The 14,382-nt window shown below is 45.4% G+C and overlaps 1 protein-coding gene across 1 annotated transcript; it reads right to left on the reverse strand.

The window, feature by feature from the left end:
* Positions 1-8,664: 8,664 nt before the first annotated feature.
* Positions 8,665-11,653, reverse strand: LOC146200072 (uncharacterized). The gene is made up of 4 exons (XM_084595337.1): positions 11,592-11,653; positions 10,954-10,966; positions 10,209-10,249; positions 8,665-8,964 (listed from the first exon to the last, which is right to left on the reverse strand). The coding sequence occupies exons 1-4, from the start codon at positions 11,638-11,640 to the stop codon at positions 8,696-8,698; spliced, it is 372 nt and encodes a 123-aa protein (XP_084451463.1). The 5' UTR covers positions 11,641-11,653; the 3' UTR covers positions 8,665-8,695.
* Between the last annotated feature and the right edge of the window lie 2,729 nt (positions 11,654-14,382).

Genomic DNA, 14,382 nt, shown 5'->3' on the forward strand with positions numbered 1-14,382 from the left:
GGTGGCATAAATCAGCGCGAATAACAGAAATTGCAGCCCCTGTGTCAATCAAAGCTTCGGCCTGTAATCCTTCAGCTAAAACGGAAATCATATTGTACGGGAGATGAGGACTTTTGGTAAGTTCGCAGAGTGCAGTTTTACCTCCGGAAACTGCATCGCTTAGTTTTCCGAATGACGGACAGGAACAGTTGTTGCTGGTCGAAGTGGAGAAACAGAGCGGTGGTATGGGGAAAGGGACCGGCGTCGGGAAACATGGGCGCCACTTGGTTCAGACGAGGATACCGGTGGTGGAGAGGATCGACGAGGTGGGCTGTGAATAGATCGTCGCTGATAATATGCGGGTACGTCACTTTCGAAGGCGTCGTAACCACGCCGCTCGTTCTGAATGCGTCGACGACAGAAGCGGGAAATATGTCCTCTGATTCCACAGTAGTAGCACACTGGGCGAGAGGGGCGCCAAGGTGCGTAATAGGGCGGCGTAGGCTGAGCCGTCGTCACGGCGTTGACGTTGTTGTAGGGCGGTGCTTGTCGCGGGGGGGGGGGAGCAAAAGGAGGAGGGGATGCAGCAACGTGAGCATAAGTCGGCGCTGTACGAGGTGCAGGAGGGTCAGGCGCGACAGGGTGGGTGATACTTGCCAATTCTTCTTTAATGATGGTGCGGAGGCTGGCGTCATTAGAAGAGTGATCACACCCGTGCCGGCAGAATGGGCTCAAGGCTTGGAGCTCTTCGCGGATTATCGCTCGAATTAGGGTTCGTAGATCGAAGTCAGTAGAGGGGGGGCCAGTAGAGAAGTCGGGCTGCAATCGGGAGGACTGCAGCTGTTCGAGTCGTTGACAGGTCGTAATAATAGAATCAACACTTGATGGGTTCTGGGCAAGTAGGGTGTTATAAGCCACAGAATTGATTCCTTTCATGACATGGTGCACGCGTTCAGGTTCAGGCATGGTGGGGCTAATACGCCGGCAAAGTGCAAGTATGGCCTCTATGTAAGAGGCATACGACTCATCGGGACCTTGACGACGGGAAGCGAGCTTGTTCCTCGCGATCTCAGTCCGAACTGTGGAGTCGGCGAAGTATTGGCGGAACTGCTGTTTGAAGGTGGGCCAGTTAGTGGTGTGGGGCTCGCGGTTGATAAACCAATTCCTGGCGACCTCAATCAGGTAGAAGGAAACGTTGAGGAATTTTAAAGCGTCATCCGACAGGTTGTAGGCACTGCAGCGTTCATAAGTGTCAAGCCAGTCATCCACGTCCTCGTCGCGACGACCGGCGAACAGCGGCGGGTCGCGTTGTCATGTGGGCACAGTGGGAGGCGGCGGTGTAGCCGAGGTAGAGGGTCCGGCCGGGTCGGGACTGCTCTCGGTTGACATAACGATGGTGGTTGTTGCCAAACGGCGACCGGAACGTAGCTCCAGCGAAAGGCAGGGCACAAGGCAGTAAGGGGATCAAATTTCACCTCCACCACGTGTGAAAGAAGGCCAGGTCGAGACGCCAAAGTCGTGACGGCAAGGCAAGGTACGCCGTGTCAGCGTTTTAATCAGATGGAGAACCCAGGCGCGTGCTGGAGCCGGCGCCGCGGGACGATGACGATGGTATGTACAAAAGAAAGAAGATGATTATGGTATGTACAAATGAAAGATCCGTGGAAGGCTCACAATATTTTTATATGCGCCCCGAAGGTCGATTGCGAGTACAGTGTTGCCTCGTTGGCCATAAAGGGATGCTAACCGGTTGACGCGGCGAGCCGCACTGGCTATACTGGGACTACTGTGGCTCCAGCGCACATACAGCGCTTCTCCAAGTGCATTGCGAATGCCAGTGACACACCCACCGTCAAAATGTTAGCCCCAGCGTTTTTCTCCCATCGTACCAGTGCAACCAGGGGCTTCCCGTTACTGCTCCAGTGAATATCGCACACCTCCAGCGTGCCCAGCAGACCTAGTGCACAACCAGTGCGAAACTCTTACTGCTTTCGTACCTGAAGATGCTGAGCGACACTGGGGTTTGCAATAGGGAACAAGTCGACGACAGGACAAAGGAGAAGAAACGACCAATTTCCGGTCCATTCAAGCGTCGAGCACCATTACGTATAACGGGTGTGCATTATTCCCTTTCTTCGCATGGTGGGCCACGCGGACAGCTTCCGGCTAAGTTGCCTCGTTGAATGCCGCCCAGTGACGTCGGGACCGATGAGCCAGCCAAGGTGCAAACTCGCACAGTTACAACCCGAATTACAACCTCCTCACCTTCAAGCCAGGACCAGTTAGAGGGGCGTCTCAACGAGTGCGAGCAGTGTTTGAGCGCGAGTGTGAGAGGGCGCGAGAGTGAGGTGACAAAGGCACTCCCTCATAATCTGGCCTGGCTCTCATCTGAAGAAGAGGCAACCAGCCCTTTAAAAACTGGCGAGAAATGCGTGTCAGTCTCCCACCAACCAAACGCTACTATATAGATACTGTACATAAAAGTTTCCCATCTAACTTCAAAGTCCGTTTCCAGCTGCCTCGTCCTTGTTCTTGCTCGGACAATCAACCGGGCCTATAACGCGCAACCTGGATCACGACAACTGGATAGCAGCTCTGGAATGTTCTGCGTGGTGTCCTTGCTTCGGTTTGGTGAGCGTATCGCCTCCTCTCCTTACGTTTTGCCAGGCTTACGTAATGTGTTCTTCATGGCAGGAAAGTTGGTTGTAGAAGCCTGTTCGGATTTGAACCTCTCTCGCATCAACGCACTCCTTACAGATTTGTGGGCACAAATACGGGCAGTCATGAACAGGAGAAAGCTACGGATACCGGAGCATACTTTGAAGTGAGGAATTGGGGATTGATGTAGGAAATTGCAAAAAAAGGAACAGATTGTCAGCACGATCGAAAGCAACGGGTATGGAGACCAGGATATTGTGAAATGCTGGGTGGAGATGGAACAAAAAAATGGCTGGGGCTCAACTTGGTTAATAATTATTAATATAAACAGCGCGAACACGAAGACAAAGGACAATGTAAAAGAAAGCCACGGTACAAGCGCTGACTAACAACTATGCCTAAGCCCTTTATTCCAAGGCCCAGAAAAAACAAACATGAAGAAAACGAAACAGTCACGTGAAACAACCCCTCGGTTCACCTGCTGTACAAAAAATCACTTCTCTTGCTCAAAGAACAAATGGATGCAGAGCGGAATCTGTCGCAACGGCAGGTGCAGCTGAGCGAGCGCGGCCTCACTACAAGAGCTTCCTTTTGTTGTTCCTTCGATGCCATGTGGAGTGCTCCCTGGGAGTGGGGCCAAGTTGCCAGAAGAGAACATTCCTTTGTTGCTCTTTCAAGCAAAGAGGTGTCTTATTTAAGTGATTTTTTGTGCAGCATGTGAACCCAGGGGTTGTTTCACGTGACTGTTTCGTTTTCTTCATGTTTGTTTTTTCTGGGCCTTGGAGTAAAGGGCTTAGGCATAGTTGTGAGTCAGCGCTTGTACTGTGGCTTTCTTTTATATTGTCCTTTGTCTTCGTGTTCGCGCTGTTTATATTAATAATTCTGAATAAGTACCAACTCGCCCAACAAAGTATCTTGGTCAACTTGGTTAAGCCTGTCAATTGCGAGAGCAATAATTGCCTGGCTACGCTTGGGCTCAAACTTAGCGTGGCTTGAATGTTTAGCTTACAAACTTCATTCTACTTCGTCCAATGCACGCGTTCTTTCCCGAAACGCTTCTCTCGTTCTTCTGGGGTTTCTTGAGCACGTTGAATCCGCCTAGTTGCATTCCTACGGTCACCACTCGACAAACTTAAGTCTTGACTGGCGTTAAGCAAACTCATTAAACTGACATCAGATTCCTTAGAGGTAGAACGCTTTCGTCGAGCTGTATCTCGTGCCAGTCGTTTTTAAAGCCGTTCTTCCCTTTCTTTGGCGGTTTCTGTGGCTCTTTGTCTCTTCCGTGTTTCACATTGGTGATCTCTTCTAAGCCTTACTAGTCAACGCCATAGGGAAGAATCTCGGCTAGAGCGGTCAACGCCAGCATATATAGCAGCTGATGTGACGTCACAGTGACGGTAGCGCCGCAGGTGAGCGGCGCAGCAACCACGCGCCGTAACTACGGCTGGCCGATCTGAAGGAGCGAGTTGGTCTTCCCTAGCTAGCAGCTGGCGTGACGTCACTCCGCTTAAGGTCAAACTTAACTGCGGCCGGTTCACGCGAAGGCCTGAAAGTGCGAGTAGTATTGCTTTCGCAATAAACGAAAAGAAGGAATTGGAATGCTGACGGTTTCAGCCGAGGCGTTTTCGCTAGGCAAAGTGATAGCTTCCAGGCGCTCCTCTCAGTGTACCCTTTTATGCTCAAGGGGTCTCATTTTCATTCCCATATCACTTTCACAATATTTTTTCTTTAACAGCACTTCATCATTTGAAGTTAGTATATGCCAAGTGTAGTTTCATGATTTAAAATTTGTCTCTCGATAGCCATGCTATCAGCCGTTGTCCGGATGTTGCGACGGCAGCTGCGGTATTTATTTGTCACCAAAATTAGATGAAAAATTGCAACGCATGGCGTGAATATATCGCCCGCGCAAGTTTGGTCAGCTGCTCTCTTCGCCGGACGTCCCTAGAGTGACCAGGAAGGGGGGGGGGGGGGAAGCTCTTGCATCCTATAGTTTAATGCTTGTTCTTTGGTTACCTGGTACAGCTCAAGAGATGGCGGTGCTCTTGCCTTGCCGGGGCGGAGTATTGTGCAGACATCATCACTAATGCCCTGCTTGAGACCTTTGGCCTGAAGGCATCTCACTTCTGGGTAAAAGAGGGAACCGAAGACCATCCCAGCGGATGCGGCCACTTCGGAGGACATCGATCAGGTGTACACCCTTTTGAGGCCTCTTCCTGGCTGTGGACGAGCTGTTGTAATCGGCCGAGATACGGAGACAGCTATTGTGATCGGCTGAGCTGCGGAGACCCACATCGGATCTTAAGAACGGCGACAATGATTGGCGATCGCACAAAGGAGAGGAAACGACCAATGTATGGTCCCTTCAAGTGTCGAGCACCGCTATGGAGAGCCAACAAGTTGGCGACCGGACAAAGGAGAGGAAAGGACCAATTTCCGGTCTCTTCAAGCGTCGAGCATACCAGAGGTCCCACCAACAAATGGACAAGAGGACAAAGGAGAGGAAGCAACCAACTTCCGGTGTCCAACAAGTGCTGAGCACCGCTAAGGAGAACAGGCGTGCATTCTTCCCTTTTTTCCCGTAGTGGGTCGCGGGTACAGCTTCCGAGTAAGTTGCCTCGTTGAATGCCGCCCAGCAGCGTCGCGACCGATGAGCCAACCCAGGTACAAATTCGCACGGCGACAACCCGCTTACGACCACCTCCTCACCCTCAAGCCAGGACCAGTCAGAGGGGTGCGTCAACGAGATCGAGCAGTGTTGGTGTACGAGTGTGGGAGTGCGGTAGAGTGAGGTGACAAAGACACTCCCTCATAATCTGGCCTGCCTCTCATCTGGGGAAGAGGGAAACATCCTTATAAAAACTGGCGACAAATATGTGTCGTGGGTCGTGAAAAGAGACTTTTCCTCTAGTCAGTATCCCACTAACCAAACGCTACCCTGTTAATAGTGTAAATAAAAGTTTCCTATCTCACTTCAAAGTGCAATTCCAGCCGCCTCTTCCTTGTTCCTGCCCCGACGAACCAACTGGGCCTACGTCACACAACCTGGGTCACTACAGAAGTCAATGTATGTTCAGCAGGGCATGACATTTCAATTCACGTTGCCCCTATGCCACGGGCAGGAGCTGCCAACTCGGGTCGTCCCTTTCATACGGGAGGGTGATATCAGAATTAGCCTGCCAGAAACGTTTGCATTCTCGTTACCCCTGCGACGCGCAGGCATGTCCATACGTCTTGGCTGAAGGGTGAATTTATATGGGGCCTGGTAGATTACGCTATCGCGTCCTACCCTTAAGGAGGAGCTTAAATGTCGCCAAGGATGTAGCACGTTAAACAGATAGGGCTTGATAAGCGAATAATGTGGAAAGTAGAAAAAGCTTCCACGCTTGCTTTCGGAACTCAACTAGGGTTAATAAGAGCTAAACCACAACTAACTGTTGGGCAAGATGGGGCGCGCGAGATAATTGACAGCTGCTACATATAGAGTCGTCAGCAAAGTGCTCGTCCGTTCGTGGAAAACTAGAAATAGATAAAATTCAAGTTTTTCGAATATTAAGTTTTCCAACGCCAATCTAGAAGAAACCAGCCGTACCACTGCACGCCCAACTCAAGAGTAAAGGTACAGGTTTTCATCATGTAAATGGGGGTCAATGCGGTGTTTTGTAGCCTCGTATGACAACGATATATATTCAAGCATTATCTCTGCTTAAACGGCGCCTAAATTCTGCCAAACATGGCAAACGGTAACCTATATAACGGGGGCAAATAATAAGGCATCCTTTGCTGTATTAATCTGATATTTTTAATCAAGGCCTTCAGTGTGGCAACAAAATGGGGCAGTAGGGAGAATGAAAATGTCCTTCAAGGCAAACAATAATTACCAAAGCTTCCAAAAGTACGCCGTGAACGTAGCAGTATGCACACGGTGCTCACGGGAGCAAGCTGTACTCTCACCTTTCTAACATCCGCTAATATGTCCACATTTGAAACAAAGGTAATATAGAACTCCTACACTAGCTTATAAAAATAATGTAATACAGTAAAACATCTTCCTCACTTTTCATAGTGCCAGTTACCCAGCTTCAGAAAATAGAGGCGCTCCGGTTTGAATTTTAGGCAAATAGCTGCACTTAAAACAGAAACAGGCAGTCCCAGGTGGGAAGCTTGTCGACTTTGGAATTTTATAAAAAAAATCGCGGTTGTTTTCAGTATTGAGTGTAAACATCTCTGTGAATATTTGTGGGGAAAAATATTTTTCATCGCTTAAGCCCGTCTAGGCATATTTGTCTTTCTTATTAGTGCATAAATACACTTACAATCGGAGGTGCACATGTCGTCAGTTCGACTACCCATCACAAAGTGTCCTCAAACTTGACTAACTGATAATATCTAAATGGGAGCGAAATAGTACAACGCCATTTTGAACGGAGTATATAAAATTGTCGGTTGCATCAGAATTCATGCTTGTAGTATTTATTTATTTCCAATACCTCAAAGCCCCCACGAGTTGGGACCTTTATACGCACAAATATATAATTTCGCGCTTTTGCTCATACAACTCATTACCCTGGTAACATTTTCATCCTAAAAGGCACAGACGCCGCCATTTCGTTCCAAATACTAGTCAATGGCATGGTCATTATTAGGGTAGACGAATATTCGTGGCCTCGGATTCGTGGATATGTTAGAGCATAGCTCTAAAATTCACTGAATAAAAGGGCCGTTTAGCCGGCACTATCGTGTGCACTAAGGTGACGCTTATGCATACCTTGAATTTTCTCTGCAACCTAGCAGGAATCCAGGCAAGATATCGCGCGTTGCATTTACACGCGTTTGGTTTGTTTTAACTAGCAGTGTTTAATCTCACAAGCAGCTAAAGCTATCAGACAATGGGCTGCATAGCTCCAGAATTTTCGACCACACGGGATTCCTTAACGTGAACTGGAATCACACAGTAGACGGAAGCCCTGTTTTTAGAAAGACAATAAGGTGCTTTTTTACTTCTCGCTGGATACCTGAACACAGCCGTATGGATGGGAAGAAGGTGGGAGCAAAAGAGGGAGCGAATGCTATCTTGCATTTTCAATTTAAATTAACCAAGCCATTCTTGATCTGGTAGCAGAAATGAAGCTTATGACACAAGTCTACTTTTTAACCTAATTGTGCTAAAAATCCGGCAACGGTGCCGGTCCGCCGGTTGACATTGTGAACTAAAAATCTCGAACATGGCGCTGCCATGCGTCAGCTGGTAGATAGTACGGCCGTCGACTAACTGGGGCTAGCATTGCCTGATATTGCATTTGGCGGGAGCTGATAACTCGGGCTTCTCCTTTCACAAGGGAGCGGATGTCAAAATCACAGGGGAGGGTGATATCAGAATTGAATTATCGTTACCCCTTGACCGCGCAGGCATGTTCGTACGGCTTGGGTGAAGCGGAGATTTATATGTTGGCTTGACTGGTACGCTATCGAATCCTATCTGTAAAGGCGGAGCCTCAGTATCTCCATATGTATCTCCATATACACTGCAATGTATCTCGAATGGTTGCTGCCAGTCATGTCTTTTTCAGTATTGTTCCAGGTTGTTATACTCACCTTTAGCGGCTTTGTCTAGACGCTTCATCGGCGACTTTAAATCAAATGTTGACATGTGGAACAGCCACTCCTATAGCTCAACGACCGAAGACTACGCCTGCTTCTATTGCCGCCGCCGCCGCCGCCGCGTTGAATAATTTTTTTTCAAAGCAAGTCACAACGAGAAAGAGTTCATTTCAGAACAACGCCAGTCTCTACTTTGCTGCCTTAGCACTGCCACCATCACGTAAAAATATTTGCTGACATTGGAAGCTCATGGGCATTTTCGCATTTCGCCACCACCAATATAATACCACTCTTGCAAAGAGTATTGCACCCTTGTGTTTACTATTCGCCATGGCTGTAGTCGATCAGCCATTGCTGCGAGTTTGGAGCGGTTGGTGCCGGTAAAACGTCCGATAAAGGAAAAACTCGCACAAAGCAGCTCGCATATTTTCAGGTAAACTCTCTTGCGACTATTTTATTAGCCTTCTCGCTTCTTCGCTGCCTTTTCAACCGCGTGCTTGATTCCGGCCGATGCAGCACCTGTCGCGACTCCGATTGCGATAGCCTTGGCAATAAGCAAAATGAGCGAGTGCTCATCGGTTTCTTCTCCCGTGACGGTCAGGGCATTGATGGCGTCCACCACACTGTCTCGCTCCTCGGCGGTGTTCAGAGAAATGTCACCCTGGAGGATCTTGCCAAGGGTTTCCACAGTTTTACCGGCCTTGTTCAGTGCGGCTGGGTTTATATCTGAAACAGGTGTGAGACGTTGCATGAACGTTTAGTTTTTAGGGCCACTTTTTTGTTAATTTTAGGCATTTGACCTTACCAGAGACCGCGAGAAAGGGGCTTTACAATTTTGACAGCACGCTTCATAGTTCTGCAATGCTGCCATCGTCAGTCACCAGTGTAGAGTGTCGCCAAAAAAAGAGACCTCGAAAATTTACATTTGGGTTGAAAACATGGCTAAATACTGCCTACTAGGTCCTCAGTGTCGTTATAGATACTGGACTTTAAAGAAAGGCTGTTTGTTTTTAGACGCATTTTTTTCATCGGGTGGATATGCGAGAATAAATTAAATTGCTGTTTTATTTGATTTAACTACATTCGCAAATAATTCGCCCACCCACATCTCATATACTGTCCGACATACATATTGGTAAAATATTAGCAGCTATCCTTGAATTTACAGAAGCCCAAAGGAGCGCTCATTAAAGAAGAGTAAATTCACAGCTCAATTATTATTTATTTTTTATATTAATTTGTTTTTACCCTCCGGGCCGTACAGACATTATAATGTGCACGCTTCAGGCAGGAAACATGAACAGAAGAATAGAGACAGAGTTTACTGGTTTCAGGGCGTTCACTTGTAGGCATAAAATGGGGGCGGCTTCATTAAAAAGAATTATCGCATTCAAATTCCGTCTGTTTCATCCCCCATACAAATTTAAAATTGAAACGATCAACCAAATAGAAATTAAATACATATGTATTGCTTCGAAATCCCCAATTTTTATGCTGTCAAGTGGGAGTAAGTACACAGGGTTCCAGGTTATTGTCTTCTAGTTATCCTTGTGACCAAACTAATATGTGAAAATTGGTATATATAGCACTGCACCAAGAGCGCTAAGCTAGCCGTTCCTTCGGCCCATTCTGTATCTTTTTAATTTCTGATGCATCTCTACTTGGTGCCCCAAGAAGTGCTTTTCTATTCAAAGTAGGTGTCGACATTCCACCCTCAATTATTTTGTAGCAGTGTTTCAGCAAAAAATAAACCAACAAAACAGCAGTATATAGGATAAATTTGTTCTCAATTTATCATTTTCAGAAAGGTCGCCCCTGAAGCGTTAGGCAATGGAAAGTAAATTACGCGTAAGCCAGTACATCTCATACGGTGCAGAAAATGCAGAATTCATGCGCTGGGATATTATGGTATAGTCTCTTAAAGACAACCATGAATACGTGGTACTTGAACGGAAGCAAGCTTGTCTTACCTTTCCATACCTTTTCCCCCTCAATGCCTCCTGCTTCTTGACTGCAACGCAAGCACACCGGGGTTCAATTTAAGAAATGCATTCCGAACTGATCTTGCTGCAACATTCAAGTAATATAATGTCGCAGTATTTCTAACTGACCCAATGATTTGCGTTTAGATGGAAGACAGTTCTTTGCATGATATCACACCTGGACACGATAGATGAAAAGCAAAACTCTAAAGTGTACGACAGAGGAAAATGGCTACTAGCGGAACCTATTCCTTCCTGGTGGTTACTGGGACTGCATTTCAAAAGAAACTTGAATGACAAAGAGAAAGTGGAGCAATTTAGAGAACTGGAAATAAATCAGCAATGTTATATAATGTACTCAGCATTCTTAGAAACATAATATAGATACATTTGCCGTCATACAAGACATTTTGTATGCTCTGCCGTGATCTCCATATAATCATTATTTCAAGCTTGTCATATTCTGGAATGCCTCCTGTTAAAGTGGTATCATCGAAAACAAAATTTTAACCATCTCCTTGGAGACGGTATTTGAAACATGAGGCTTTTCTGCCAAGCCTTGTAACTGCAAAATCGCTAGATTACTCACACCAAACATTCATGCTGCCGGAAGAATTTCATTAGTGCCTTGGTAATATTACACTTCAGCATGTTTTACGTAATAACTTTCCTGATATCGCACCATGCGTATGTTACGAAACACAAGGGACTGGGAAAATAATGAATCACTTACACAATAGTCGCATCTGGTTGGCGTCACATGAAAAGAGAAAAGAGCGAAAAAGGGTTGGTTGTAGACGCAATACAACGAATTTTGCACTTCCATTCAAGATTTGTTAAACTTCTATGCTGCCTTTTTTGAATAGCAATAAGCTATCACAAGACGTTCTGCCAACCATGCAACATCTGCAGGTGAGCAAGCCGTTATGATAACTTAAACCGATGGCTATATTTTTCATTTTATTTGCACAATTTGCAAAAATAGTGAAGTTTGCAGGAAAAACATTTTTTAGTTAATAAGCCGCATAACACACAATGTGATGAAATACATAAGGTATCTATCAGATTAAGGGCAGAAAAAATATCGCAACAATAAATTCGTTGTGCCTAAAATATAGCTAACCACGGAGAGATTTTACAGCACTCCTTTCTCATGGCTGTGATGATCAGTAATTAAAATTATGTTTTTCACCGACTGCTGCGTATTCGATTTCTATTATGATTACATGTGGGAAATTGGTATCTTCCTATAACTTATACATCTATATAATAACATCTTTCAAAAAAGTACTGGTAGTCTACTGAACAAAAAATTCATGCTTGGAGTGCTTTTAAAAGAGGTAAAGATCAAAATGTTTAAGCAACACTCACCCAATGTTGTTGTAACCGCCAGAAGGACAAGGAAGATGAACATCTGCATGGCGACGTTTTTCCTGCACCGAAAAAGTTATTATTTTGTAGTGTAATATATATCTTGTACCACGTCTTTTTATATGTGCTAAATCGAGCATTTTGTACTGCATCGCCTGCTATTTTTAGATTTACGAAAATCAGTTGTGTTAGGATTAGGTTCCGTAGCACCTTTAAAACCACCTTTCCGCAAATTTTCAGCATTGAGAGACACTGGTAGAAAGTTTTACAGCGTGCGAAATGTACTTATTACAGTTTGATTTTTCGGGAAGGGGGAGAGATGGGTGTCGGAATCTTACACTTTACATGAACGCCATAAAATTGCAGGTGTTGGTGCGTATTTCCTAAGCTTGAGTAATCGCATACTGGCTTCCTATTTGTATAGTAGATGGATACTAAATGGGAAGGGAAATGCATGGCACAATCCTAAAGGCTGTGCAAGAAACATTTTTATGAAAACATTTATACGTAATCACATGCATATTTTGTCGACATGTTTTGTTGTTTTTTTTTTACACTAGGGCACGGTGACGTCGATGCTTCGACCAAACGAACTGCACACGTACCTCACGTAAAGCGAAAAAAAAGTGCGCGAGTTTTACACAGTTTTTTAAACCCTTTTGTGAACACCGGCGTTCCGACCATTTCTCCTTTCCTACACTTGTTGCTAAAGACATAATTAAGGTGGGCAGCATGAATGCGCGGAATTTTCTTTGATGACTTAATAAACCACTCTTTTTTTTCGGTCCTTTGATACCAGAGAAAATTAAACAAAGCTGGAATTTCCAAACAGAACTTAAGCACTCTTTAATTTACGTAAACCTAACCAAAGGGTTTCATCGTATTGGAATAAGTGAAGTGGGAGGTTTAGTTTTTGTCCTGCGATAACCGCCAATTTCGCAAGAGTTTCCAAAACATGGTACTCGTTAAATTAAAGGGAGGTCCCAGAGAGTTCAGCTCGCATCTAATAGAAGTTTGAACTAGACTTATTTACCCCTTAGAGAAATATCCGATTCAGAAATCATGAGGTTCAGAGGCGCTTTAGGAAGTAAGCGTGCTTACCTGCTCTTTCCAACTGGAAGACAAGAGACACTGCCAGTGGTTGAAAAGGACGCCTTTTAAATAGCGTGAACATTCTGGCTAGCTGCTTTATCGTGTCACGCCAAGCACAATTGTTCGATGGCAGTAGGTTGAATAGCTGCTATCATTGCTGATTTAATGATGCTGAGAACAGGTGCACAAGATATGCTGCCCATAGCAGCGTGGATAGCACATTCCTGTCTTTATAATCAGAATAATCGTCTTGCGCAATTGCTCAATGAACTCGACTCTGACAGTTGCACTCTAATCAACGCTTGCACTCACCATAGAGTCTGAGCAATGGCACGTTATATGCATATGGGACATGAACCTATCTGCGTCAGCAGTGTTTTGAACTCTCGTACCTTACAGTACCTGGCAAAATAGCAAGATTTCCAAATGGGTACTCCAGCATATGAGGTATCATGCCCGCGACTTCGTTCCTGACTTTAGAAGGAAATGTCAACGCACATATTGTCATTCTCAGCAAATTCCTACAATACTCTACACATTTTTTCGGTGGCCCTTATCACGGATTGATGCTAGCATTTCAACGACTATTGAAAATAATTTTGTCTTTGCTAGACAGGTGGTCAATAGGAATCGGTATTTCTATTACTAAAACTAAAATTCCTAAATTCTGATGTTTTAATGCATTTTCTACTCAAAGTAACAAAAACAATTAACTTAATAAAATGACAAGTAACAGCACATTCATTTCAGATTCGTCTGGCAGATTCGGAACAAAGCTTATGTTTTAAATTATAGAATAATCTCACCTTGTATAACTGTAAAAATATTTCCTCTTGTTATACCCTTACTAGTCGCCATAATGCGCGCAATGCATTTGTAGTTATCGTTTAGGCTTTAATCCTACATCTTGAGCGCGCGCTGGAGATATTACCCAGACGCCAAATAGTATACGTTAAGTATATCCACAAACAACGTATGAAAATACATTGACGCAGTTCCTACCTCATTCAGGGCGCCGACGGGGAGTCGACGCACACACTTCCCCTATTTCTGAACCAATCTCCGGTGAATTATAGGGGCTCCTGCCCATAGCCGTACACACAGTAAACAAGGCACACACTGCAGCCCCTGTAATGGAAGCAACGTTGCCCGTACCCGAGATTTACTCTTCGTCATCGACACATCGTAAGACAATTTATTCACTGCAGCCATTCATAAAAAAAAAAAAAACTGCGGCCTTTCCTCCGGCACTGTCACAATGGCTTTGCTCATGCGTCGACTCATAGCAATTCGCAAACGCCATTGGAGCTGAGATTGTCACATTGTGTATTCAAAAGACGAAAGCTGGTGGACCTTTTCTGCCACATTAAGCTCCCAATGCAAGCTGAGGCCTTTTAAGGCGGTTATGAACATCCCGTTTTCGTGCAATATCGCAAAGTTCGTCCCCATCATATTGACAACGGGGACGATACATCATGCTACACGTATATACCACTCTATTTTCCAGGTTCACTTCAACCTTGATTCCCATTCCTTTCAGCCATGCGTGATCTGTCAGCCTTGAGCGCGCACATTAAATGCGCTATAAGCCTGATAGACTGATGGTTTTACAGTAAAAGTCTCATCGTCATCTCAAGCACAACTATCTCCTGAAGCTCTCCTGCACCACATCTTTGAGTTTCTTTCACTCCACGTCCCT

This window comes from Amblyomma maculatum, chromosome 2 (assembly GCF_055883805.1).
Source record: "Amblyomma maculatum isolate TAMU_Amacu chromosome 2, ASM5588380v1, whole genome shotgun sequence".
Lineage (NCBI taxonomy): Eukaryota > Metazoa > Arthropoda > Arachnida > Ixodida > Ixodidae > Amblyomma > Amblyomma maculatum.

What these genes read in the sequence shown, in the direction of transcription:
- LOC146200072 (XM_084595337.1), bottom strand. Translation starts at nt 11,640, where the DNA reads ATGCAGATGTTCATCTTCCTTGTCCTTCTGGCGGTTACAACAACATTG. An exon ending in GGGGGAAAAGGTATGGAAAG is followed by an intron (nt 8,965 to 10,208) that starts GTAAGACAAGCT and finishes CACCTGTTTCAG; the next exon opens with ATATAAACCCAGCCGCACTG.